We start from the raw sequence: 26,547 nt of genomic DNA on the forward strand, positions 1-26,547 counted from the left end.
AGGGGGACTCTGATGGGGATATTGATGTAAGAGGGGCTCTGATGGGGATATTGATGTAAGGGGGGCTCTGATGGGGACAGTGATGTAAAGGGGGCTCTGATGGGGATCTTAATGTAAGGGGAACTCTGGATAATGAAGAAAGGAAAGACGCTGCTCCAGGTGTATAGTGTGTGGTGATTGCCAGGAGATAGGAAATCCAATAGAGTGCTGGCCCCGGCCCGCCTCCGTGGGAACACTTGTAGGAAAAGAAATAGCCGCACATCCAGGGATTCCAATAGGTTTCAAATACCTTTATTTCCAAAAAGTTGCAAGTGATGACACCAAAGACACCAGCATGAAGTCTCATATACGCGTTTCACACATACATCTTGTGCTTAATCATTACCAAGTAATGATTAAGCACAAGATGTATGTGTGAAACACGTCTATGAGACTTCATGCTGGTGTCTTTGGTGTCATCAATTGCAACTTTTTGGAAATAAAGGTATTTGAAACCTATTGGAATCCCTGGATGTGCGGCTATTTCTTTTCCTATAAGGGGAACTCTGATAGGGATTCTTATATAAGAAGGACATGCACAATTTGGATTTTACATAATCTTTTATGTTTCAGCGTGAATAGCTTATTAGGAGCGGAAACTTGACTATCCCGCATCAGCCTGTTGGCGCAATACTGCATACCTCCAATATTGACAAACCCATTTTCTAAAAAAATAATTAATGTAGCACAGGTTGTGCGACTTTGGTGCAGTGTGTTGCGCTTTGACATTTGGCACACTAGTCACATGATCATCTTATTATTCATTCCATTGAACTTGAATAATTATGTGGAGCATTTCTTAAATAAGTGTTCAATGCGCCAAATATTTGGGGCAATACCATTAGATTATCTGACCCATTGAGTTCAGATGTTTCCAGTGAAGGGTACTGTTAATACTACTGCATACAAAGGCATTGAAGACAATTGTGCTCTTTAGACCAGTTTGGGGAAGTCCCTTTTCTGTTCTGGCATGACTGGCCCCTGTGTACAAAGACATGGTTTGACCAGTTTGGGTTGGAGGAACTTAAATGACGTTCAGAGAGAACTGACCTCAATCCTACTGAATACCTTTGGGATGAATTGGAACACCAATTGTGATCCAGGTCTTCTCATCCAACATCAGTACCTGACCTCAACCCTCCTGAACACCTTTGGGATGAATTTAAATGTCGACTATAAGCCAGGTCTTCTCATTCAACATTAGTACCTGACCTCAACCCTACTAAACACCTTTTGGATGGATTGGAATGCCTATTGTAATCCAGGTGTTCTTGTCTGACATCAGTACATGACCTCACGAATGCTCTTTTGGCTAAATGGACACAAATTCCCATATGTACAATTGTGTGCTTCCAATCTTGTGGTCACCGTTTGGTGAAGGCCCTTTTCTTTTCCGGCATGACTGTGCCCCTGGGTACAAAGACATGGTTTGACCAATTTGGGTAGACTCTTATGACCTTCACAGAGATCTGATCTCAACCCTACTGAACACCTTTGAGAGGAATTGGAGCACCGATTGTGATCCAGGTCTTCTCTTTCAACATCAGTACCTGACCTCACAAATGCCCTTTTGGCTGAATGTACACAATTTCCCACAGACATTATAGACAATTATGCACTTCCAACTGTAGTAACAATTTGGTCAAGGCCCTTTTCTGTTGCAGCATGACTGTGCCCCATGTGTGAATGACCTGGACAAAATAACGGAGTGGGCAACGACTTGGCAAATGAGGTTTAATGTGGAGAAGTGTAAGGTTTTGCACTTGGGGACTAAAAACATAAAAGCACAATACACGTTAGGGGGGAAACCTTTGGGGGAATCAAAAATGGAGAAAGATCTGGGAGTCTTGGTAGAGGATAGACTAGGCAACAGCATGCAATGTCAAGCGGCAGCTGCCAAAGCCGGCAGAATATTAGCATGCATAAAGAAAGGGATGTATTCCAGAGATAAGACTATAATCCTTCCACTTTATAAAACTCTGGTCTGACCACATCTGGAGTATTCTGTCCAGTTCTGGTCGCCAGTCCTCAGGAGGGATGTGTTGGAGCTGGAGAGAGTCCAGAGAAGGGAAACTAAACTAATTAGGGGATTGGAGGACCTTAACCACTTAAGCCCCGGAAGATTTTACCCCCATTCCGACCAGGGGGTATTTTGCGATTCGGCACTGCGTGAATTTAACGCACAATTGCGCGGTCGTGCGACGCTGTACCTAAACGAATTTGACATCCTTTTTTTCCCACAAACAGAGCTTTCTTTTGGTGGTATTTGATCACCTGTGCGATTTTTTGATCACGCGCTATAAACAAAAAAAGAGCGTCAATTTTGCAAAAATAGCAATATTTTTCACATTTTTTTATATGAAATTCCCCCAAAAAAAAAGTAAAAATCAAAATTTTTAAAAATTTTCGGCCAATTTGTTTTATGCTACCTATGTTTGGTAAAAAAAATCGCAAAAAGCGTATTTTGATTGGTTTGCGCAAAAGTTATCGCGTTTACTAACAAAGGGAAAGATTTTTGTCATTTTTGTTGTTTTTTTTTTTAACGCGTAATGGCGGCGATCTGCGATTTTTTTTGCGGTACTGCGACATTGCGGCGGACAGATCGGACCCTTGACTGACATTTTTGACACTTTTGGGGTTACCAGTGACATTTCTACAGTAATCAGTGCTATACATATGCACTGTTACTGTAAAAATACACTGGTAGTGAAGGGGTTAACTTTATTTGGAAGGGAGGGGCTGTGTGTGTCCCTAGGGGCGTGGTTTCTACTGTGATTGGCTGTGGCTCTAGCTGTAAGGACACTGATCAACGGATCTACATACCAGATCCGTTTTATCAGTGTCTTTGCAGCGAGGAGAATGACAGGCAGTTTGTTTACACAAGCTGCCTGACATTCTCCCTCTCCCCCGCCGATCGCCGAGTGACCGGCGGACATCGGGTCCGCTGGTCACACGCGCGGGGGGGTCCGGGACCACGCGGGAGCGGGAGCGCGCCCCCGGGGGCGCGCGCTCGCTCCCTAGACCCTCACAAGCAAGCAACGTAGCCCTACGTTAGTTTGCCTGTGAGGGGCTGACCGCCGACGTAGATAGTCGTGCGGCGGTCGGCAAGTGGTTAATTATGAGGAGCGTCTGCAATCGCTTGATTTATTCCCCCTGGAGAAGAGACGCCTGAGAGGGGACATGATAGCAATTTATAAATATCTCAATGGTGATCTCAGCATAGAAAAAAAGCTATTCAGTCAAAAGGATTGCATGAGGACTCGGGGGCATACAATGCGATTAGAGGAGAAGCGTTTTAACCACTTGCCGACTGCCTAACGACTATTTACGTCGGCAGTCAGCCCCTCACAGGCAAAGCGACGTAGATCTACGTCGCTAGCCTGTAAGGGTGTGGGGAGCGAGGGCGCGCCCCCGGAGGCACGCTCCCGCTCGGTCACGGACCCCCCTGGGTCCGCCGGGCACTTGTGGGTGACAGCGGGAGAAAGGCAGGCGGCTAGTGTAAACAAAGCCGCCTGTCAGTTCTCCCTGTGAAAGAACGATGATCAAACAGTTCTACTATGTAGGACCATTGATCATTGTTCTTACATAAACAGCCACAGCCAATCACAGTTAGAAGCACACCCCTAGGACACACTTAACCCCTCCCTCTCCAATAGAGTTAACTCCTTCACTGCCAGTGTAATTTTACAGTAACAGTGCATATGTATAGCACTGATTACTGTAGTAATGTCACTGGTAACCCCAAAAGTGTCAAAAATGTCAGTCAAGGGTCCGATCTGTCCGCCCCAATGTCGCAGTCCCGCAAAAAAAATCGCAGATTGCCGCCATTATGCGTTTAAAAAAACAACAACAAAAATGACAAAAATCTTTCCCTTTGTTAGTAAACGCGATAACTTTTGCGCAAACCAATCAAAATACGCTTTTTGCGATTTTTTTTTTTTTTTTTTTACCCAACATATGTAGCATAAAACAAATTGGCCGAAAATGTTAAAAAATTTTGATTTTTACATTTTTTTTTTTTGGGAATTTCATATAAAAAAATGTGAAAAATATTGTTATTTTTGCAAAATTTACGCTATTTTTTTGTTTATAGCGCATGATCAAAAAATCGCACAGGTGATCAAATACCACCAAAAGAAAGCTCTGTTTGTGGGAAAAAAAGGACGCCAAATTCGTTTAGGTACAGCATCGCACGACCGCGCAATTGTCCGTTAAAGTTACGCAGTGCCGAATCACAAAATAGGCCCTGGCCAGGAAGGGGGTAAAATCTTCCGGGGCTTAAGTGGTTAACCTCAGGCAACGTGGGGGGTTCTTTACTGTTAGGGCTACAAGACTGTGGAATTCTCTACCACAAGAGGTGGTTTCTACGGGAAGTAAGGTGTCTTTCAAAAGACTCTTAGTCTTAGACATATAGTAAAATAAATAGTCGCTCATGTTGCATAAATCCCCTCGGTGCCACATCCCAAAAAGTAACTACAAAACCAAAAGGAGTTCCCCTTGGGTGGGACTTTTTAGGCACCAAGTTAACACATGAATACAAGAAAATATATAAAAAATAGATTCTTTATTAAATTACACAGTGTAATTTAATAAAGAATCTATTTTTTATATATTTTCTTGTATTCATGTGTTAACTTGGTGCCTAAAAAGTCCCACCCAAGGGGAACTCCTTTTGGTTTTGTAGTTTGTCTTAGACATACATCTCAAGGATCAGAACATTCAGGGGTATGCAAGATGATTACGGACACACACACCTACACAGGTTGAACTGGATGGACTATTGTCTTTATTCAACCTCACCTACTATGTAACTATGTACAAAGCCAGCTGTGTAAAGACTTGGTTCGACCAGTTTGGGAAGGAGGAACCCAAGTGGCCTCCATGGATTTCCACTTTACCATGCTAAAGTGTAAAGATTTTAGTGATTGTGTAAATGTAAGAAAAAAAATTAGAACATGACCACCTGGTACAGTCTAATATTCATATACTCTATTACTATCCACCTACAGTGACATCTACCAGACAGAAAAAGAGATAGCGAGGGATAAAGAGAGGAATAACCGACAACGACCGCCGAAGATTATCGAACCCGTTCCCATGCAAGAGCCTCCACCGAAGGTAAAATCTTCAGATGGTCACATCAGGATTTATAGTATTGAAGGATCAGTAGTAATCTCAAATATAGATTTTGAAGTCCAACTCCAGTCAAAACAGAAGGTATTCACATGTAAATTCTATTACACATTCCAAAAATAAGAGGAGCATACATTATTTTAGGCCACCATTATTGAACAGGTCCCCAGCCCTTCTCCTTAGAAACCATTGGTTTTCATGCGCTAGTGGCACTGATGATGGCCAACAAGCATGAAACAGCCTTATGCAGTTTGGAATAAATGGCTTTTTTGATTTAAGGCTACAGTATATTTGCATTATACATCAGAGGTTCTGGACATGCATTTGGCTGATGGGACATAAAGCTATGATTTGCATTACATGGCTCTGCCCACTCTCCAGGAACAAGGAAAAATTCTCTTATTTTTTGGTTATGTGATGGAATGAGGAATGTGAATAAGCTTGGTTTTATGAAGGCTTTCCAGTGCTACACAATGATTTGGTTGGAGGCTTTTTGATTCCTTTAGTCCAGGGGTCTCCAAACTTTCTAAACAAAGGGCCAGTCTACTGTCCTTCAGACTTTAGGGGGGCCAGACTAGGACCAGTGGGAGTAAAAAAACGTCCTGGCATCCAGTGGGAGTAAACAATGCTCTATCTTTGGTATCATTGGAGGAATAGTGCCCCGTCATTGGTGTCAGTGGAAGGAATAGTGCCCCGCTGTTGGTGTCAGTGGGAGAAATAGTGGCCCATCGTTGGTATGAATGGAAGGAATAGTGTCCCCCCTATTCTTGATGAAAATGGGATGAATTGTGCCCCATCGTTGATATCAGTGGGATGAATTGTGTTCTTTTGATGGTGTTACTGGAAGGAATAATGCCCCATTGTTGGTGTCAGTGACAGGAATTGCTGATGTCAAAGGATGGATTAGTACCCCAAAGGCCAGATAAAGGCAAGCAAAGGGCCACAGTTTGGAGACCACTGCTTTAGTCCCTTTTTGCAATAGCCTGTATGGTTATTCTGTCTTGTTGGGTTCCAAACTCTACTCCATAGAAGCCATGGTTTCAATGTACTACACTGATGATTGGCCCAAAAATCCCCAAACAGCTGTATATAGTTCTCAATAAATATCTCTGTAACATTACAGGCATACATTTGCCTCTATGGTTGTACTATCCTGTTTTAGTTTTCCATAAAGTGGAAAAAATTTCATTACTGTCTCAGGCCTCAGTTGGGAAAATTCTCTTCACTCTTTAAAAACCTGAAAGAGGTTCATGCCCTTCACCATTCTATCCAAAAATAGAAAAATAAAATTGGTTGGAGGTCCATCTTTTGTCTTTATATGGGGAAATCTGTTGTCCTCATTTTTTTGGTGCCAGTTGGGAATTTTCCCCCCTCACTTCGAGTCTAAATGACCACATAGGAAGCGAGGAGGAAACCTTCCAAGAAGGACGACAATAAAAGCCTGAAAGAGGTTCGTACCCTTCACCATTCTATCCAAATGAGAAATGTTTTTGGCTGGGGGCCTCCCTGAGCCTCTATCTGGGAAGATCTGTCCTCATTTTTTTTTAGTGCCAGTTGACAAGTTTCCCCCTCACTTTCTGCCTGAATGACCACATAGGAAGTGAAGGGGAAACTTCCCACATGGACAGCAAGTGGTTCGTCCCCTTTACCATTCTTTCCAAAAACAGACATTTTTTTGGCTGGAGGTCCTCCTCATGTCTCTATCTGGGAAGATTTGTCCTCATTTCCTTTTTGGATTTGGTGCCAGTTGGGTAGTTTTCCCCTTACTTCTGACCTTAATGGCCCTAACGTAGGAAGCGAGGGGGAAACTTTCCAAGTAGGACAGCAATAAAACCCTGAAGGAGGTTTGTACCCTTCATCATTCTTTTCAAAAACAGAAAAATCTTTTGGCTGGAGGTTCTCTTTGTGTCTCTATCTGGGGAGATTTGTTATTATTCTCTTTAATGGTTTTGGGTGCCAGTTGGGATTCTCCCCCTTGCTTCCTGCCTGATTGACGATGATTGATGATGAGGGAGTAACTTCCTAACAGGGACAGCAATAAAAATCTGAAAGAAGTTTATACCCTTCACCATACGATCCAAAACAGAAACCTTTTTGGCTGGAGGTCCTCTTTGTGTCTCCATCTGGGGAGATCTGTCATCATTTCCTCTTGGTTTTTGGTGCCAGTTGGTAAGTTTTCCCTCCCTTCCTGCCTGAATGATCACATACAATGTGAGGGGGAAACTTCCCATAAATACAGCAATAAAAAACCGAAAAAGGTTAATACCCTTCACTAGTCTATCTGAAAAAATAACAATTTTTGGCTGGGGGTCCTCTTTATGTCTCCATCTGTGAAGATTTGTCCTTGTTTCCCTATTTGTTTTTGGTGCCAGTTGGTAAGTTTCCCCTTCACTTCCATCTGTCTGATTGACCACATAGGATGTAACGGGGAAACGTACCCTTCCCCGTTTTATCCATTAATAGAAACATTTTTTTTGCTTGAGGTCTTCCTCGTGTCTCTCTCTGGGGAGATTTGTCCTCATTTCCTACTTTTGTCACTGTCACTGGGACAGGCAAGTCTTCCCCAGTTTGTCTCCAAAATTAGAAAAAATTATTTGTGCCTGGGGCTCCACCTTAAGACGCTGGCACGAAGCAGAAATTTGTAGTCTACTGATGTAAAATATGACATAGAACTGTGTGAGAAGGATTTGTAACATTATAAATTACTTTGTAACTCTTTACAAAATGTGTATCTACACAGGGGCGTAACTACAGGGGTTGCAGCGGTTGCAATTGCAACCGGGCCCCATGCTGCCGGGGGCCTGTGCGGCTCCCCTGTACGCCTGGATAGGAGGGGCGGCGGGGGCAGCATTTAGAGAAATCACTGTCCTCCTTTTTCCTCCTGTAGCTGCAGGAGGAAAATGGAGGAGATTGGTTCCTCTGTATGTTACCCCCACCACGCCTCCTATCCAGTTCACTTGTGTTCTGCTGTCTCTGGGCCCCTGTGTGCTCCCCTGGTCCCCCCCCCTCCCCTCCCACTGTGCTCCCTTCCCTCTCCTGCCAGCTGCTGCAGGGGATATGTCACAATAGAGAACCAGGAACTGGTCGGTAAATATGTCATTTACCAGCTCTTTCCTTTTTTGAATGGACAGAGTCATAGTCAGTGACATTGTAAAAAAAATAAAATAAAATGATAAAAAATAATACAATTAAACTACCAAAAAATAAAAACTACTGACACCTGACAACTTCCAGGATCGTAAAGGTCACACTTGTGACCGAGCCCTGGCATTCCACCATCGTGGGGAGGCCGCAAGATGGCAGGAAGGGGGCCCACTGCAGTACTTGTGAAAAGGTCCCGCTGCGGGACCGTAATAAAGGGCCCCCCAACGAGAGTAAAGGGCCCCAGGATCAGTGGGAAGAGCCCCAGGCTTGAAGGGAAGGCCCCCAGCCAAGGGTCCGGGGGGCCCTTCATGGTTTCCTGCACCGGGGCCTTGAAGGTTCTAGTTACACCTCTGTATATACAGTTTATACCTATACAATAATTGTTTTATTTTTTTTGTTTCAGCCAAGTCGACCAAAGTACAAGGCAGCTGCACCCGGGAACTTAGGGAACTTACTAGCACCAAAACTGCAGTTTCAGGTTAGTACCGGTCACCACTAATTATAAGAAGAAGACTGAATCAAGCTACTGATGGTGCATTGGGCGTCCATTCTGCTGTTCTATGTATGTCTGGGCAAAAATAAAAAATAAAAATCTGTGAATTTCTGCAATACATGTACATTTCCCTATGTGTTGGTTCTTCAACCACTTGAGTCCTTGGTGCCATTTTAAAATTGTGGCACCTGTCAGGCCTGAACCAACTTTCCAGGCCTGGAATGCTGCACTGACCTCTTGCACTCCCGCTACAGTATCTTTTAGGCAACTCCTGCTGGACAAGGGACTTGGCCCACCTGCTGACCCAATGGACCTGGTACTGGGATACTGCCGGCACTCCTTTATTGGCAGCAATACCACCTCTACAGCAATTTTCTGCTGTGTCTGAAAATGATCTGTCTGTGTTCCCCACCAGCCATGCTACATAGCAACTCATCACGGCGGCATTGACGCTACAAGGATGGACAGCGGCTTATATTTAATTTCCTGCTGTTCAGCAGCACTGACGTCATTAGGACAGAGAAATATGTGGCCACAATGAGGGCATGAATGTGTCATTTGCTGATAAGAAGCCACAAATGTAAAGACATTTCCGAGTTAAAAGGAAAACCTTATCGGAGAGTGTCCGGTGCCCTCACCGATCCTCCGAGGTGTAGAAGTGAATTTCTGATGAGTTCCACTTCAAAGACTCAAACTCCTGGCAGTCTCCTTAAATGTCATTTATTTTCAATTAGCGGTACGGTGCCCAACGCGGGCTGTCTCCATGGCGTGATGTTAATCGGGGAAATAAAATTCAACATTAAGCTGAAAAAGTTAAAGTATGCCGGAGGACCATGATATGTGACCTGCATGTGGACGTTAGTAATCTAATGGCCAGGAACTGTGTTTTATCCTAGGGTAACCCTAGAGATTGAACAGCACCAAACTAACAGTAAAGTAACTTATTTAAGCAAAATGCATAACTGGATTACTTGGTGTTCTTTTTGTCCCCAAAATTCATATTTAGGATGCAAACAGTTTTAAAATTAAAAAATGGATTCTGTTCCCTTACAGCACAAGCACTGAGCTGTATATAATGCTGTGTCATTTGGCCCCTTCTATCACCTGCAATACCTGGCTGATCCTGCCTGGTTCTGCCCCCCCCCCCCCCTGTAAACTGACCATGGTGTATCATGGCTGCTGACCTCTGACACCGTGGTCAGTTTACGTGCCTCCGTCATCTGCTGCTATCTGCAGCTCTCCTCTGTCTCCCTCTGTCCTCCTCTCCCCTCCCCTCCCTGCCTGTCGGCTCTCACTAGTGCCGCTCTGCTCCCGTCCCCACTGCTACAAAAATATGTGATTTTTACACTATCCCCTCTGTTAGATAAGAACATGTGTCCTAGCATCTGTGCTTTATAAAAATTAAAAAAAGCTGATTTCTACCCGATTTCACAGTGCCTCCCAGCGCTCACGTGACTCCTCTGCTCTCTACGCCTCTCCACGCCTCTCCTTCCGGGCTGACATCAGGGGAAATGCTCGGCCCCGCCCACTGAAGCAGCCAGAGGCGGAGAGGAGAGAGCCAGGAGTCACGTGAGCGCCGGGAGGCGCTGTGAAATCAGGTGAAAATCTGAATTTTTTTAAAATTGAAGCACAGACACAAGGACACGTGTTCTTATCTAACAATGGGGATGGTATAAAGATCACATAGTGGCTTAACAACCACTTTAAGTCCATCGTTCTTTGTGTTTGTAATAAACCAATCTTGCATGAGACAACCAGTGACAGAATTTTCTTTTTTTATCTTATTTCAATCATATTAAAGTAGCTGTTAAGTAGCTCTAATGCCTAGCTAGGTCATATTAATAATAATAATAATAATAATTTATTAAAAAATATTTTAATTTTATTAGTATTGTATAACTTATTATTATTATTAGTAGTAGTAGTTGTAGTGGTGGTAGTAGTAGTAATAATAGTAGTGGTCATAATAACAATGGTAGTGGTTGTGTAGTAGTTGTAATAATAATAGTAGTAATAGTAGTAATAATAGTAATAGTAGTGGTAATAATAATAATAGTAGCAATAGTAGTGGTAGTAATAATGTTATTATTGTTATTATTATTACTACCACCACTACTACTACTGCTGCTGCTACTGCTAATAGTAGTAATAGTAATAATAACCATAACATTAATAACAATTTATATTACACTGAATTATTATTATTATTATTAGTAGTAGTAGTAGTAATAGTAGTAATAATAACAATAATAGTAGTGGTAATAATAATGTTATTATTGTTAATATTATCACTACTACTACTGCTGCTACTAATAGTAATAATAGTAATAACAACTGTAATATTAATAACAATTTTTAATAACAATAATAGTATTTGTAGTATAACGACTGAAATGTGGTTGTTATTATTATTATTATTAATATTATTATTGTTATTAGTATTATTAGTTATTAAAAAGAATAATACTACAATTAATAGTAGTAATAGTAATAATAATAATGTATTTATGTAATAATAATAAATGCATTTTTTAGCATAGCATAATGTATTATAATGATACAAATAATAATACTTGTATTATTGTTAATAAAAATACATTATTATTATTTGTGTTACTAACAATAATAATATTTCATAGTATTATATAATCAGGCCCCGTTCACATAGGGGCGACGCTACCTCGGAGCGGCCGCCACGGACTTCATAACATTGAAGTCTATGGCGGTCGCCCCAAAGAAGCTCCGGACCCTTTTTCTAAGTCGGAGCGACTTGTGTCGCTCCTATTAGAACGGGTCCGCAGCTTCCCTATGGGAGGCGACCTGTGAGGCGACCAGGTCGCCTCACAGGTCGCCCTAGTGTGAACCGGGACTTAATGTATTATTATAATTAATAAGAATAACAAGAAGAATTACAGCATTGCTATTCTTTGGTTTAGAGACAACTTCTAAGGTGTCTCTAAATGAATAATAATGTTTAGATGCGGTGGCTGCATTATTTTTCTTTTCTCTGTAGATGTTTGGTATAAGAACTTCATTGAGGAAGCAAAATTACTTATGCAAATGCATGATTTGTCAGTACATACCAGGAGTGGGGCTCAAACCCACACGGATATACATCTATTGGGTCTTAGGTCCCCTGCCTTAACCACTCAGCCATCCGGTTTGTCCTCAGTCATTTCTGTATCCATATGTCATTAGGCAGCCATTGATATCACTCTGGTATATGTACATTGCCATTACATCATCACGGCACGTGGCTCCATTACAACCAGGGATGTACACTACACTGTGCATGTGCCTCAAAATACCCCCCCAAAAAATTGTTAGTAGCCAAAAGAAGAAGGTTTTCTGTTGGCAAAAGATACTTTGCATGCCGTCTAAAATTTTCACTAAAATAGCTACATATAACTAAGCATCAGTAGAGAAGAGAGAGAACATTTCTCTGACATTAAGGCAATAGCCAGACTCATCTACCTAAGTCCAGTCAAATACCAACTATACCTAAATCTGCTTCCACCCCAATGCTAAGCCTATTCTAACTAACCTTTAAATTAAAGATGTGTGAACTTGCCTATTCTGAGGGTGCTCCGATCTGGTCACATGATCACCCCAGAGGCTGGCTTCAGTGTAGAGGAGAGATCACCTTCACCAACAATGGCTGCAGAGCCTGGGCGGTGACGTCACCCATAGGCTTACTATGTGGCATCTGTTGTTGGCTGTCCCTCCTCTACACTGAAGCTGATGCTGGGACCCCGATCATCTGACCAGGACTGGCGCGCCCTCAGAATAGGTAGGTACAGACTTCTTTCCTTTACAGTGTAGTTAGAAAAGGGTTAGAATGGGGGTAGGATGTTTAAGTATAGGCAATATTTGATGGGACTTTTACTTTAGGAATTGCTCATCGTTTGCCACCTTTCTCTGCCAATCCCTTTACTAACTGCAAATCGCTTAACTTATAAAATTCAAGATATTCACATACAAAGCCATCGACAAGTCAACCCCATCCAAACTGCAAACTTCATTCATTCATTCCAAGACCTTTTGCTCTTTATCCCACTTTTGCCCAAAGCCCTACTTAACCTCAACAGCTTTTATGGTGTCCAATTCATTATTAAAGCTTACCAGTGGCATTTGAACCCTCAAGGGTGTATCTCCATTGGATCTTAAGTCTAATACCTTAACCATTTTGCTATCTTGGCTTTTGTATAGTGGTAGCACATACTTGGGGGTAAGTAGAAGAAACTCTAGGACAACCTTTCTCAATCTTTTCAACACAGAGGAACCCTTGAAATAACTTTCTGGTTTCAGGGAACCCCTGCTATAAATGATTATATCTACAACTCATGATGAATTAGTGTGATGGTCATTGGGAAGAAAACCCCTTACACTTGTGGCCATTGGAAAGAATTACCCCTTTACAGATAGCTGAAAAGATCAATGGTGTCAGTGGGAGGCAGAAATTGCTCTTTGCTCAAGGAACCCCTGACAACCTCTGGAGGAACCCTGGTTGGGAAACCCTGCTCTAGGGTTTACACTGGCCCAAGGGTTTCCTTTATGAAGTCTAACACCCTTCAGATTTTTTCTTGCGTCCAGCTCTAAACACTTATGCTTGGATGCCGAGCCGCTTTTGCTACGTTGTGTATTCCTTGTGCTTGCTTGTGTATTACTGCTCTGTCTGCACTTACCAATGCTGCTAATTGTCTGTGTCTGTGCCTGCAACTTTTCCTGCACAGGTGCCCGAAAGTCTGTGTGCCAGCTCTCCTACACTGTGTAGCCCCACAGAGTACCAGTCTCCAATTGACTCCACCCGCAGCCCACCACTCCTGCGCCATAGCATCATCAAACGTCGCAGTATGAGGGTAAGGCTTGCATGCTTTGCACTACCATTACGTTGAAGAAGTGTATTTTAGCATGCGTGTGGTCTGTTGTGGTGGCCTGGCCAACAGTTGGCCTTTATTGGTTAGATCTCAATGCCTTACATTTCTATCAACGTTTATTGAAGGAGGAGGACTTTGTGAAGCCCAGTAGCATGGAAGAGGCTCAGAAAATGTGGGAGAAGGAAAGGGCCAAGATGTTGCAGGTCATGAACCGCCAGCAGCAGCAGATGTTTGAGGATAACAGATGGCTGAAACAGGAGGAGCAATCGCTGGTCAACAACCTCAAGGTGGGATTATAGATTCTGTATTGCATTGTCGGGCTTCCTTCCTCTATTCATTTTTTAATTCATGAAATGGCCAACTTTGTGCTATAGTGTGTTGCCACATTAGCATTTGAAAGGGTTTGGTTGGGGTGATGTTTGATATTAGGAACCTCATCAGTAAAGATGATGTGGAGAATTGAAGGCTTAGTTGTATTGTAGTACAGGAGTCACCAGTCATTACAGTACAAGGGCTATATTTTATATTTTACCAAAACTGTGCAGGCCTGAAAAAGAATCAGTTTTATAACTGATTAATTATAATTTAAATTAATTAATAAATGCCCTCCTAGAAATAACTTCACGTCAGAGTTCCCCTTTCACAACAGAAGCCTCCCCCAATACATCAGAACCCCCCCTTCCATCAGGGTCCTCCTTTTATATTAGACCCCCCACCTATGAGGGTCAAAGTACCCTCTCCCATGAGGGTCAAAGTCCCCCCTCCTAGGAGGGTACCCTGTTTACATCTGAGCCCCCCCCCCCTTCTTCATATCAGGCTAAGCCTTAAATAAGTCCTGGCACTTTGATAAAATCCACAAGCAGATAGCCTTTATTTCAGAAGAACAACGCATAAAATCCGCACAAATGCGTTTCGGCCGCTAGGCCTTTACCATGGCAGTCTCTACAGGGCTCACAGCAGCTAACTGCCTTTCTAGACTGCATTCTGTATGATTAAGGGAGGAGGTAGTATCGCTGTGTGTTTTGCTTCATTCATATCAGAGTTCCCCCTTTCACATCCCCCCTTTATATCAGAACCCCCCCCCCATCAAATCAGAGCCTCCCCCCACATCATAAATCTCCCGTCACATTGGTGCCGCCCCGCCTTCTCAGTAGCCTCTCTTCACATTAGAGCCCCTGTGTTTCCCTGGCTCTGCATTCCGTCTCGGCGGACCCAGGACTGGAATGGCGGGTGCTGCTGGGTAGAGGAGGGGGGGGGGGGGATCAGTGAAAAGATGTTTTCCCCTTCCTACTAAGAACCCAGAAGGAATATTTAAAATGTCACTTCTGGGTCCAGCTGTCACCTTAGCTTCAGTAGAGGACAGGAGAGACATCGGGGGTCTAAAAATCCCTTGATGTCTCATTAAAGGGAACCTTTTACCAAAAAAAAAGCATTGCATTGGGGACTTTCTGTCCCCTATGCGATGAACAATAAGTTAAAGTGTTATGCCCCATACACACGTGCAGATTATCTGCAGACTTTTGTCTGCAGACTTACCAAAACCATATAATATGAGGTCAAACCTAAACACTTTCAATTTGTATGCAATCCGGCAGGCCCTTGTACTACATAGAAAAGGTAAGTCTGCAGACAAAAGTCTGCAGATAATCTGCACGTGTGTATGGGGCATAAGGTTACACCTAAACACCCCAAAAATGTTTTTGAGTCAACCCCCCCCCCCCTTTGGAAGCACCCAATTATAAAATAAAAATGTTGATTGGGCCTTGGCCAGCCATTTACGTAGGCTTTGATGCTGGAAGGTTTCTTGAGCTTCTATGTCACATAACCGTTATGATTGGCTCTCACAGTGGTCATATGAGTGGGAGCCTGTCCTGTTGGCTCCCGATCAGAAGTCATGACCAAGAGCTTTCAGAGACAGCTCGGTCAGTGTGCTGGGAGCTTGCAGTGAGTAGGCTCTCAGCACAGAACCTCAGGCCCCCATGAACACTGGGAGTTAACAGTCATGACCAAGAGCTGATGTAGGCAGAGTGCACCATTGTAACGCTCCTGCGTTTTATGTATGATGTGGATTTACAGCTGCAGAAATATTCCACTTCAGTAGTCATGTAGAGAAATGCTGAGACACCAATCCCAACTCCCAAAGACTCATCATGTGTGGATGATCTCAATTCAGCAAGTAAATACACACACTCAATAAGAACTTCCTGGAGTGATCTATGTATATAGTAGTATAGAGGTGATAGGCTGAAGAGACAGGTTGAGTTGAGACGATAGGTGACAGACACTTGAGAGGAATGTTCTTGAGAATGAGATAGTAACAGGTGGGATGCAGATAGGTTAGCAATCATGTATGGTAGTAGATGATAGGATAGCAGATGACATACAGGAGAGACTAACCCAGTGCAAGAGCAGATGATAGTAGGCTCAAGAGCTAGCAATCTAGATAGTGCAGATGTAGTAACAGTCCTTAGTATGCAGAGCTAGACAGTGTAAGCTTTAGTATGAAGGTTATTGAGGTTTCCCCTGTGGGGTACTTATCACTAGTAGCAATGTAGCAGAGGAGAGGTTCGACAAGAGCGGATGATCCGGTAGCGGGATACAGGGATCAGCGCAGCGTGGTTCCGACAGCGAGGTATGCTTGCAAGCATGAGAGCTTCAAGACAGGTTAGCATCAAGGCACATCTAGGCACACAGCAGGTTGAACGAACACATGTGAGTGAGAGCTGGTGATTTAAATAGCTGTTCAGTCCGGCGCTCAGTGATGATGTCAGCACTCTTAACCACTTGCCGACCGCCGCACGACTATCTACGTCGGCGGTCAGCCCCTCACAGGCAAAGTGACGTAGGGCTACGTCACTAGCTTGTGAGGGTCTAGGGAGCGAGCGCGTGCCCCCGGAGGCGCGCTCCCGCTCCCGAGTGGTCACGGACCCCCCCGCGCGTGTGACCGGCGGACCCAATGTCCGCCGGCCACTCTGCGATCGGCGGGGGAGAGGGAGAAAGTCAGGCAGCTTGTGTAAACAAGCTGCCTGTCATTCTCCTCGCTGTATGAGAGCTGATCATCTGGATCTACTATGTAGATCCGTTGATCACTCTGCATACAGCTGAAGCCCCAGCCAATCACAGTTAGAATCACGCCCCTAGGGACACACACAGCCCCTCCCTCTCAAATAAAGTTAACCCCTTCACTACCAGTGTATTTTTACAGTAACAGTGCATATGTATAGCACTGATTACTGTAGAAATGTCACTGGTAACCCCAAAAGTGTCAAAAATGTCAGTCAAGGGTCCGATCTGTCCGCCGCAATGTCGCAGTACCGCAAAAAAAATCGCAGATCGCCGCCATTACGCGTTAAAAAAAAAAACAACAAGAAGGACAAAAATCTTTCCCTTAGTTAGTAAACGCAATAACTTTTGCGCAAACCAATCAAAATACGCTTTTTGCGATTTTTTTTACCAAACATAGGTAGCATAAAACAAATTGGCCAAAAATTTTAAAAAATTTTGATTTTTACATTTTTTTTGGGGGGAATTTCATATAAAAAAAAGGGAAAAATATTGCTATTTTTGCAAAATGGACGCTCTTTTCTTGTTTATAGCGCGTGATCAAAAAATCGCACAGGTGATCAAATACCGCCAAAAGAAAGCTCTGTTTGTGGGAAAAAAAGGACGCCAAATTCGTTTAGGTACAGCGTCGCACGACCGCGCAATTCTCCGTTAAAGTCACGCAGTGCCGAATCGCAAAATACCCCCTGGTCGGAATGGGGGTAAAATCTTCCGGGGCTTAAGTGGCTAAAGGGAAACACACCTATATGTGCTTCATCTATCTAGGTAGATGGAAAGCACCCGGAAATGATGTGATAGGAGGCACTGAGAGTGCCAGAACCTTACAACCATCAGCACAAAACCTCAAGCCATCAGCACAGAACCTCAAGCTCCCGATCAGAAGTCATGACCAAGAGCTTTCAGAGACAGCTTGGTCAGTGTGCTGGGAGCTTGCAGTGAGTAGGCTCTCAGCACAGAACCTCAGGCCCCCATGAACACTGGGAGTTAACAGTCATGACCAAGAGCTGACGTAGGCAGAGTGCACCATCAGCACAGAAGCTCAAGGCATCCAATCATCAGCACAGAACCTTAAGCTCCTGATCAGAAGTCATGACCAAGAGCTTTCAGAGACAGCTCGGTCAGTGTGCTGGGAGCTTGCAGCGAGTAGGCTCTCAACACAGAACCTCAGGCCCCCATGAACACTGGGAGTTAACAGTCATGACCAAGAGCTGATGTAGGCAGAGTGCACCATCAGCACAAAACCTCAAGCCATCAGCACAGAACCTCAAGCTCCCGATCAGAAGTCATGACCAAGAGCTTTCAGAGACAGCTCGGTCAGTGTGCTGGGAGCATGCAGTGAGTAGGCTCTCAGCACAGAACCTCAGGCCGCCATGGACACTGGGAGTTAACAGTCATGACCAAGAGCTGACGTAGGCAGAGTGCACCATCAGCACAGAACCTCAAGCCATCCGATCATCAGCACAGAACCTCAAGCCATCAGCACAGAACCTCAAGCTCCCGATCAGAAGTCATGACCAAGAGCTTTCAGAGACAGCTTGGTCAGTGTGCTGGGAGCATGCAATGAGTAGGCTCTCAGCACAGAACCTCGGACCACCATGGACACTGGGAGTTAACAGTCATGACCAAGAGCTGACGTAGGCAGAGTGCACCATCAGCACAAAACCCCAAGCCATCGTAGGCTCTGACAGTGGTCACACGGCCGGCAAGAGATTAAAATCGGTTTTGGGTCACATTTGATTTTTGTTGTATTTTGCATGTTTTTACTAATTTTGGTTATTTTAAATTACATTTTTGTTTTAAAATGTAATAAACAGAGGGAATTTAACAGAGGGATGCATCCAAAGTACAGGAGTGATGGGTCATTATGTGTCTCTACTCACTTCCTCTTCCAACTGACACCCACCGAACAGACAGGAATTGAGGGGAAATCTCTCCAATTGGTACAAAAAACAAAAAAAACCTTCTTTTATTCGAACAATGGGCAAAATTCTTTTTTCATTTTGGATAGAGTAAGGGAGAGTTCTAACCCCTGTCATTTTTTTTTAACTATTTGTGAAAATCCTGGAAATGAATAGAATCCGTTGGGGCCTTCAGGTCACCACCAGAACTAGTGTCCCCATTGGAAGGCTTCTCCTCTATTACTGTTCTTTTTTCTTTGCATAATGTGGGACTTTATTTTATTTTCACTTTCAATAATAATGGTAAACGGGGCACCAAAAAGAAAAAAAAAATCATAAGAGAGGTTCTAATCCCTCTCTACTCTATCCAAAACTAAAAAAAAAAAGTTTTGCATTTAGTGATACTTTAAGTTTGTTTTTGTTTTATTTTAGATATTAAAAAAAATGATTTAGGTTTTACCTTTTTTTTTTTCTAGCATAGTGTTTTTTTTTTTATTTTTTTTTTTTATTTATTTTTTTTAATTTTGACTTATGTGTTGTATTATTTTTGTGTAATAAAAACATTGAGGTTGATTTACTAAAACTAGAGAGTGTAAAATATGGTGCAGCTGTGCATGGTAGCCAATCAGCTTCTAACTTTAGCTAAAACTTAGAAGCTGATTGGTTTCTATGCAGAACTGCACTGGATTTTGCACTTCAGTTTTAGTAAATCGACCTCATAGTGTTTTATGCTTTGAAATTTATTGGTTATTGGTGTCATTTACTTATAACTTGTGTCATCCACTGGGATATCTCTACTAGAGGCACTATTCACCTGTTGAAGTTCTGTATTGAAGGGTGGATGGGTTTGTCCTTGATTGACCCCACTTTTTTAATTACTGATCTTTATATATATATATATATATATATATATATATATACAGGGCTTTTTTTCTCAGACAATTCTCAGACAATAGGTGCGGGAACTCCCCTTTCTGAGTCACCCCTTGTCTCCGCCCCCTACCCACCTCCTGCACCATTCCTTGGTTCCACCCCCTACCCACCTCCCTGTTGTATCTCCAACACTCCTTCTCAACAGCTAAGGCACTCCCAAGTACTGCTCCTTTTAGAGAATACAGAACCATGTAACAATTGTGGTACTAAGTAATTTGTATGGAATATGTTAATAATAACTAGAAAAACAGTCAACTAGATCACATGCAGCCAACAACAACAGACCCCCCTCAGCAACAATAAACCACCCAGAAGGAAATACCCTCTCCCCCAGCAACAAAAGATCCCCAACAGCAATAACAGCTCTCCCTGCAGCGAGCACCAATAGACTCTACAGCAGCCAGCAACAATAGACTCTCCCCCAGCAACAATGTATCACTCCCAACAAAATACTGCTTCCCCTAGCAACAATAGACCCCCAGCAGCAACAACAGATTTCCCTGCAGCCAGCATCACTAGTTCCCTCCCATCCACAACTGACCACCAGCAACAGTAGACCCCCCCCCACCAACAACAATAGACCTCCTGAGCAACAGTAGGTGCCCCTCCCCACTCCCGCGAAAGTAGATCTCCTCCAGCAACAATAGATCCCCCCGGCAGCTAGCATTAATAGACCTTGAACCCCTTGCCATTACATACAGTCAGTGCTGGAGGTGCCGGAACTGCGTTCCCCCGCGTTCCCACTGAAAAAAGGCCCTATATATATATATATATATATATATATATATATATATATATATATATATATATATATATATATATATATAAAAAACTCTAGCCCCTGTAATGCCATGTCTAGATAATTTGCCGTATTTCTTCCCTGATGGGGCTCCTTTAAAGTCCATCCCCAAAACCGATGCGCCCATTAAGGTGATCAAACACGAGACTCAGAAGAAGAAGAACGGATAACGACGAAGCCCAATTTACTTCAAAAACCCGGCTGCGTCTGCTGAATTTCTATGTGTGACCTTTCACCCTTCCAAGTTTCGCAGAGCTTTGAGGTGTTTAACAAGTAGGCTCTCCGGCTGATTAATTAGGCGGCTGGGCTCGACCCGTTCCTTACAGATTCCTGGTCTCCAGCGAGCTCCCTCGTTCCTGGCTGCATTAGGATGGAGCAAGAATGGAGGGGCATGTAATTGGCTGCGGAATATTCAATCAGCCCGCTCTGATACGGTGCAAAGACCGCAATTCCGAAACGAGGAAAAAAACATAGAAAATCTCTGATCCCTGAGGACCTCGCTGACTTTAGAGGTGAAGTTTTTAATTTATAGGGGTCAGCGCGGACTGAGAACGGGGGTTTTATAATACATGATTAAAATCCGACACGGTGCAAGGCCCAACTGCGCTCGGAATGTTAAAGGAAACCTGAAAAATACAAGGACTGGCCAACTGCCTTCGTCACGTACCTTCATGGGAAGTCTGAGATGACCAGGAACGCCTCTCCAGTCCAACCACCCCAATGTAGGAGGACAGGGATTGCGGGGATGACAAATTAACGTTTTTTTGTTTCTGGGACAGGAAGTGAAGGAAAATCTCTCCAATGGGTCAGGAAGTTAAACCATTCCCTACGCTATTCAAATAAAAAAAAAATATATGTTTTGGCTTTAGGAGAACTTAAAAAAAAAAAAAAAAAGCAAATGTTAAAAAGATTATATAAGACATGATCCCTAACCTCACCTTCATGGTACAAGTCCCTGGAGATGCTGCACAAAGTCCCATTATTAATCAATGTATGGTGACCTGAACAACAGGATTGTATAAAGACATATTTTCTTATTAAACTAATATGGAATAAAATATTCTAAAAAAATAGGTGTATAGGAAAGTGCTCACAGCATTTCTTTCCTTCAGGGTAAAACAGCACTTCATATTTTCTAATTTTTTGTCGTTAGGATCCAAATCAGCAGAAGAAGAGTGAAAAGCCACCTGAATTAGTAAGTATTCATTTGGTGATAAACTTTCTGTAACCCCCAACACTAACAAAACCCTAACGCTAGCCCTTTCTGTAACCCCCAACACTTACCCTCATTGTAACCCTAATACTAACCTTCCCTCTAACACCAACATTAACCTTCCCTCTAACCCCAAAACTAACCCTCCATGTAACCCTAACACTAACCCTCCCTGTAACCCTAACACTAACCCTCCCTGTAACCCTAACACTAACCCTCCCTGTAACCCTAACACTAACCCTCCCTGTAACCCTAACACTAACCCTCCCTGTAACACTAACCCTCCCTGTAACCCCAACACTAACCCTCCCTGTAACCCTAACACTAACCCTCTATTTAACCCTAATACTAACCCTCTCTGTAACCCCCCTAAAACCCTAACACTTACCCTTTCTGTAACCCTAACGCTAACCCTTTCTGTAACCCTAACACTAACCTTCCCTGTAACCTTAAAACAAACCTTCCCTGTAACCCTAACACTAACCCTCCATGTAACCCTAACACTAAGCTTCCCTATAACCCTAACCCTTACCCTTTCTGTAACCCCAACACTAACCTTTTTTGTAACCCTAACATTATACTCCCTAAAACCCTAACACTAACCCTCCCTGTAACCCTAACACTAACCCTCCCTGTAACCCTAACACTAACCCTCCCTGTAACCCTGACAATAACCCTCCCTGTAACCCTAACACTAACCCTCCCTGTAACACTAACTAACCCTCCCTGTAAAACTAACTAACCCTCCCTGTAATCCTAACACTAACCCTCCCTGTAACCTTAACACTAACCCTCCCTGTAACCCTAACACTAACCCTCCCTGTAACCCTAACACTAACCATCCCTGTAACCCTAACACTATCCCTCCCTGTAACCCTAACACTAACCATCCCTGTAACCCTAACACTAACCCTCCCTGTAACCCTAATACTAACCCTCCATGTAACCCTAACACTAACCCTCCATTTAACCCTAATACTAACCCTCTCTGTACCCCCCCTAAAACCCTAACACTTACCCTTTCTCTAACCCTAACACTAACTAACCCTTTCTGTAACACTAACCTTCCCTGCGACCTTAAAACAAACCTTCCCTGTAACCCTAACACTAACCCTCCCTGTAACCCTAACACTAACCCTCCCTATAACCCTAACACTAACCCACCCTATAACCCTAACACTAACCCTCCCTGTAACCCTAACACTAACCCTCCCTGTAATCCTAACACTAACTCTCCCTGTAACCCTAACACTAACCATCCCTGTAACCCAACTCTAAAAATAAATCAGATGAATGTCTTCTAGTGTTCCAGGCTCATTTTGTTATTAAAACCTAATTTCACTGTTTAACGAGAGTGCCTTAGTGGCCGGAGAACATATCTAGGAGGCGCTAGGACTTCCAAGACTGGTGAGGCAAATCACATAAAGACTTCCCTCCAATGGGTACCTAGAGTATGACCAAGAGCATAGAAATATAAGAGGAGCACCAAACCAAATGATGAAAGTCCAATTAGTTACAGTGATTCCTTGTAAGATTGCATAAAACAAACAACACGTTTCAGGACCAACCTCCCTTTATCAGGGCTTAGGAGTAAAAAGGACTAAAAAACACACTTTCCTAAAATTATCCCTATGAGTTATATCCAAATAATTCATGATGATCTGAAAGAGGCTGTGCCAGTGTAAAGATGGAAACTATAGTAGATCTAAACTTTTTTTTTTATCATTTTGGATAGAAGGGAGGGTTATTTTCGGCTTCTGTGTCCCATTTTTGGAGATTTCTCTTCACTTCCTGTGCCATGGCCAAAACATAAAGTGAGAGGAAATCCCTTCAAAGTGAAGGAATCCCTGGATCATCAGAACTAGTGTCCCCATTGGAAGATTTCTCCTCCTATTACTGTTTCGGGGCCAATCTCCCTTTATCAGGGCTTAGAAGTAAAAAGGACTAAAAAACACACTTTTCTAAAATGATCCATATGAGTTATATCCAGATATTTCATGATGATCTGAAAGAGGCTGTGCCAGTGTTAATGATGCAAACTAAAGTAGAACTAAACCTTTTTTGATTTTCATTTTGGATAGAGAAGGGAGGGTAATTTTTGGCTTTTGTGTCCCATTTTTGGAGATTTCCCTTCAATTCTGGACTGGGCCAGGGGGCGGGGGGGGGGCAATTGCCCCCTGGGCTGCTCTGATGCCCCATAAAAAGGCTGCACCGCTTCTGCCAAAGACATGCCTAAAGGATACCTGGTGAAGAGAAGTAAAAGGTCCCCACTGCTGACCTACTGAGTGCGGAATGAAGACCAGGACAGAGCGCATACCTCCCCTCCAGCATGGATGGTGTAAACTGTGTCTGAGCAGAGGCCGGTTCCATGCCCCACTGGAGATTATTCTGCCCCGGCCAGCCCCAACCAAGCTGTCCCAGCTCCCTCCAACCGCCCCCTGCTGGCCAGGTCAGGAACTCGGATTCGGTCAGTGAGTAAAGAGTACATGGAGTGGAGCTTCATCCTGGAATGGGGGTCAGTAGGAGGCCGGGAAGAGGGAGAGTGGGAGGGGGCCGAGTCGCTGCACAATGGGCCTCTGGTTTCTACTTGCCCCCTGGGCAGAAATTTGCCAGTCAGCCCCTGCCTGTGCCATAGCCAAAACATAAAGTGAGAGGAAATCCCTCCAAAGCGAAGGAATCCCTGGGTCATCAGAACTAGTGTCCCCATTAGAAGATTTCTTCTCGATTACTGTTTTGGGGACAACCCAAACTTTGGGATTTTCTTTTGTAATTACCCAAAAAAATAGAGAGGTTGGAACTCCCTAATAGGGGGTACAGACAGCAATAAAAACCTGACAGGGGTTCTAATCCCTCTCCCCTTTATCCAAATAAAAAAAAAAAAAAAAGTTTAGCGTTTTTGTTATACTTTAAGGTTACCCTGAAACATTTAAAAGTGAATCTGGAGCTCCATCTGCTGGATGGAAATTATATAGAAAAAAAGTACAATATTTCAGATTTACTTACCTAAAAAAATAATAAAAATAAATAAATATATAACAGTAAAAATGCATTACTCTCTAAAATATATTTCTTTCTTTCAGGCACCTACAGAAAAAGAAGTTTCATACAGTGAGTACTATGCCATTGCCGTTTGCCTTGAGCGCGCCGCGTTCTGTGCGTCTTTCCCACACTGCATTCGAGAGCACCGCATTTGTGATCTGCTGCGGGTGCCAGTCTATTGTTAACAGCCGCCCAAATAAAGATCGCCAACGCAAGGATGCTATTTGCTGAGTACCTTTAGCCCGGCCCACCGGGTTCCCGCCCATCTATCTTGGAATCTTTGGTAGAGTTTTTAAGGGAAGTGTTTTTTTGGTTTTGTCGCATCACCACGCTGCCAGCGCCATCCTTCATCATTTCCTACTCTGTAATGCACACTTTTTGAAGCCTGGTTCAGAATCCAATTGACTTCAATTGGAGAGCCGGTTCCCTAAATTCAGAATTTTCTGAGTTTTGACAATTTTTAAATAGTTCGGTCAAACCACAAAAAAGATCAAACTTTTCACTCCTCTCTATTTGCAGCGCTATGCCCTCACAATACACAGCATAATAAACCATCAAACTTTTTAAGATCATCAGCGCCACCTAGTGGCCATAATGCAGTATGTTCCCGTTTTACCGCAATCAATAAAAATACCACATTATGGCCACTAGATGGAGCTGATGTTCATCGGAAATACACATGGGAACGATGAGACATTCGTACAGCCAATGTTTTTAAAAAAATAGACCCCAATGTGTCACTAAAGTGAGAAAAACCAAATACTCTTAAAGGTTTGTACAAATACAAAATAAATGTTAATAAATTCTCTGCATCCAATACAGATTACGATAAATATGAACATCAAGTCAAATAATACTGATAATAATTTGTTTTCCTGTTTGTACCATGCTGATTTGTTCCCTGTCTCTACAGCGGAGTTCACAGTGCCGCCACAGAAGCCTCCCAGGCTTGGAGCGCAGGTCAGTCCCCGACTAAAAAATCTGATTTTACCAAAAGCACTGGGACCTAGTTAAAAAAATAATAATAATTAAACCCAAAAATAAAAAAGTAATATATGGCAGATTACCAGTCCTTAGATGTGGTTGCATTCGTTTTCTTTTTTTTTTTTATTCCTGCTGATCCTGCCAGTAACACACTTCCTTTCTTTGGTGACACCGCTCACTCCCACTACTGTAGCTATGGAGGTTTTTTTTTTTTTTTCTTGTCCCCCTGTGATGAAACACATTTTTTTTCTATTTTATAAAAAAAAATGCTAATATATTTTGTTTGTGTGCCCTAAAATTAACGTTTGTGTATTTTTTTTTTACTAAATATTCTAAAGTTTATTTCTTTGGTGACAACGCTCACTCCCAGTACTGTAGCTATAGAGGGTTTTTTTTTTTTTTTTTTTTGTCCCCCTGTGATAAAACATTTTTTTTTTCTATTTTATAAAAAAAAAAAAAAAAAAAATGCTAATATATTTGGTTTGTGTGCCCTAAAATTAACGTTTGTGTATTCTTTTTTACTAAATATTCTAAAGTTTATTTCTTTGGTGACAATGCTCACTCCCAGTACTGTAGCTATGGAGGTTTTTTTTTTTTTGTCCCGCTTTGATAAAGCATTTTTTTTTCTATTTTATATAAAAAAAAAAAAAAGAATGCTAATATATTTTGTTTGTGTGCCTTAAAATTAACGTTTGTGTATTTTTTTTTTTACTAAATATTCTAAAGTTTATTTCTTTGGTGACAACGCTCACTCCCAGTACTGTAGCTATGGAGGGGTTTTTTTGTTTGTCCCCCTGTTATAAAACATATTTTTTTCTATTTTATAAAAAAAAAAAAATAAAATGCTAATATATTTGGTTTGTGTGCCCTAAAATTAACGTTTGTGTATTCTTTTTTACTAAATATTCTAAAGTTTATTTCTTTGGTGACAA

General features: G+C 42.7%; 1 protein-coding gene across 3 annotated transcripts in view; it reads left to right on the plus strand.

Moving 5' to 3' along the window:
* The window catches only part of PTK2B (protein tyrosine kinase 2 beta), a 259,908-nt gene that overhangs the window by 212,184 nt on the left and 21,177 nt on the right, over window positions 1-26,547 (plus strand). The window contains exons 22-29 of one of the 3 annotated variants that reach the window (XM_082251130.1): window positions 5,049-5,157; window positions 8,720-8,794; window positions 13,543-13,668; window positions 13,812-13,973; window positions 18,564-18,689; window positions 21,533-21,574; window positions 24,673-24,700; window positions 25,545-25,591. In XM_082251130.1, the coding sequence (XP_082107256.1) occupies window positions 5,049-5,157; window positions 8,720-8,794; window positions 13,543-13,668; window positions 13,812-13,973; window positions 18,564-18,689; window positions 21,533-21,574; window positions 24,673-24,700; window positions 25,545-25,591 (715 nt within the window). The remainder of the gene's footprint in view (window positions 1-5,048; window positions 5,158-8,719; window positions 8,795-13,542; window positions 13,669-13,811; window positions 13,974-18,563; window positions 18,690-21,532; window positions 21,575-24,672; window positions 24,701-25,544; window positions 25,592-26,547) is intronic. The other 2 variants (XM_082251132.1, XM_082251131.1) reach the window with 2 other exon arrangements.

The sequence above is a fragment of the Pelophylax lessonae genome (genome assembly GCF_965119305.1).
Source record: "Pelophylax lessonae genome assembly, chromosome: 3".
Lineage (NCBI taxonomy): Eukaryota > Metazoa > Chordata > Amphibia > Anura > Ranidae > Pelophylax > Pelophylax lessonae.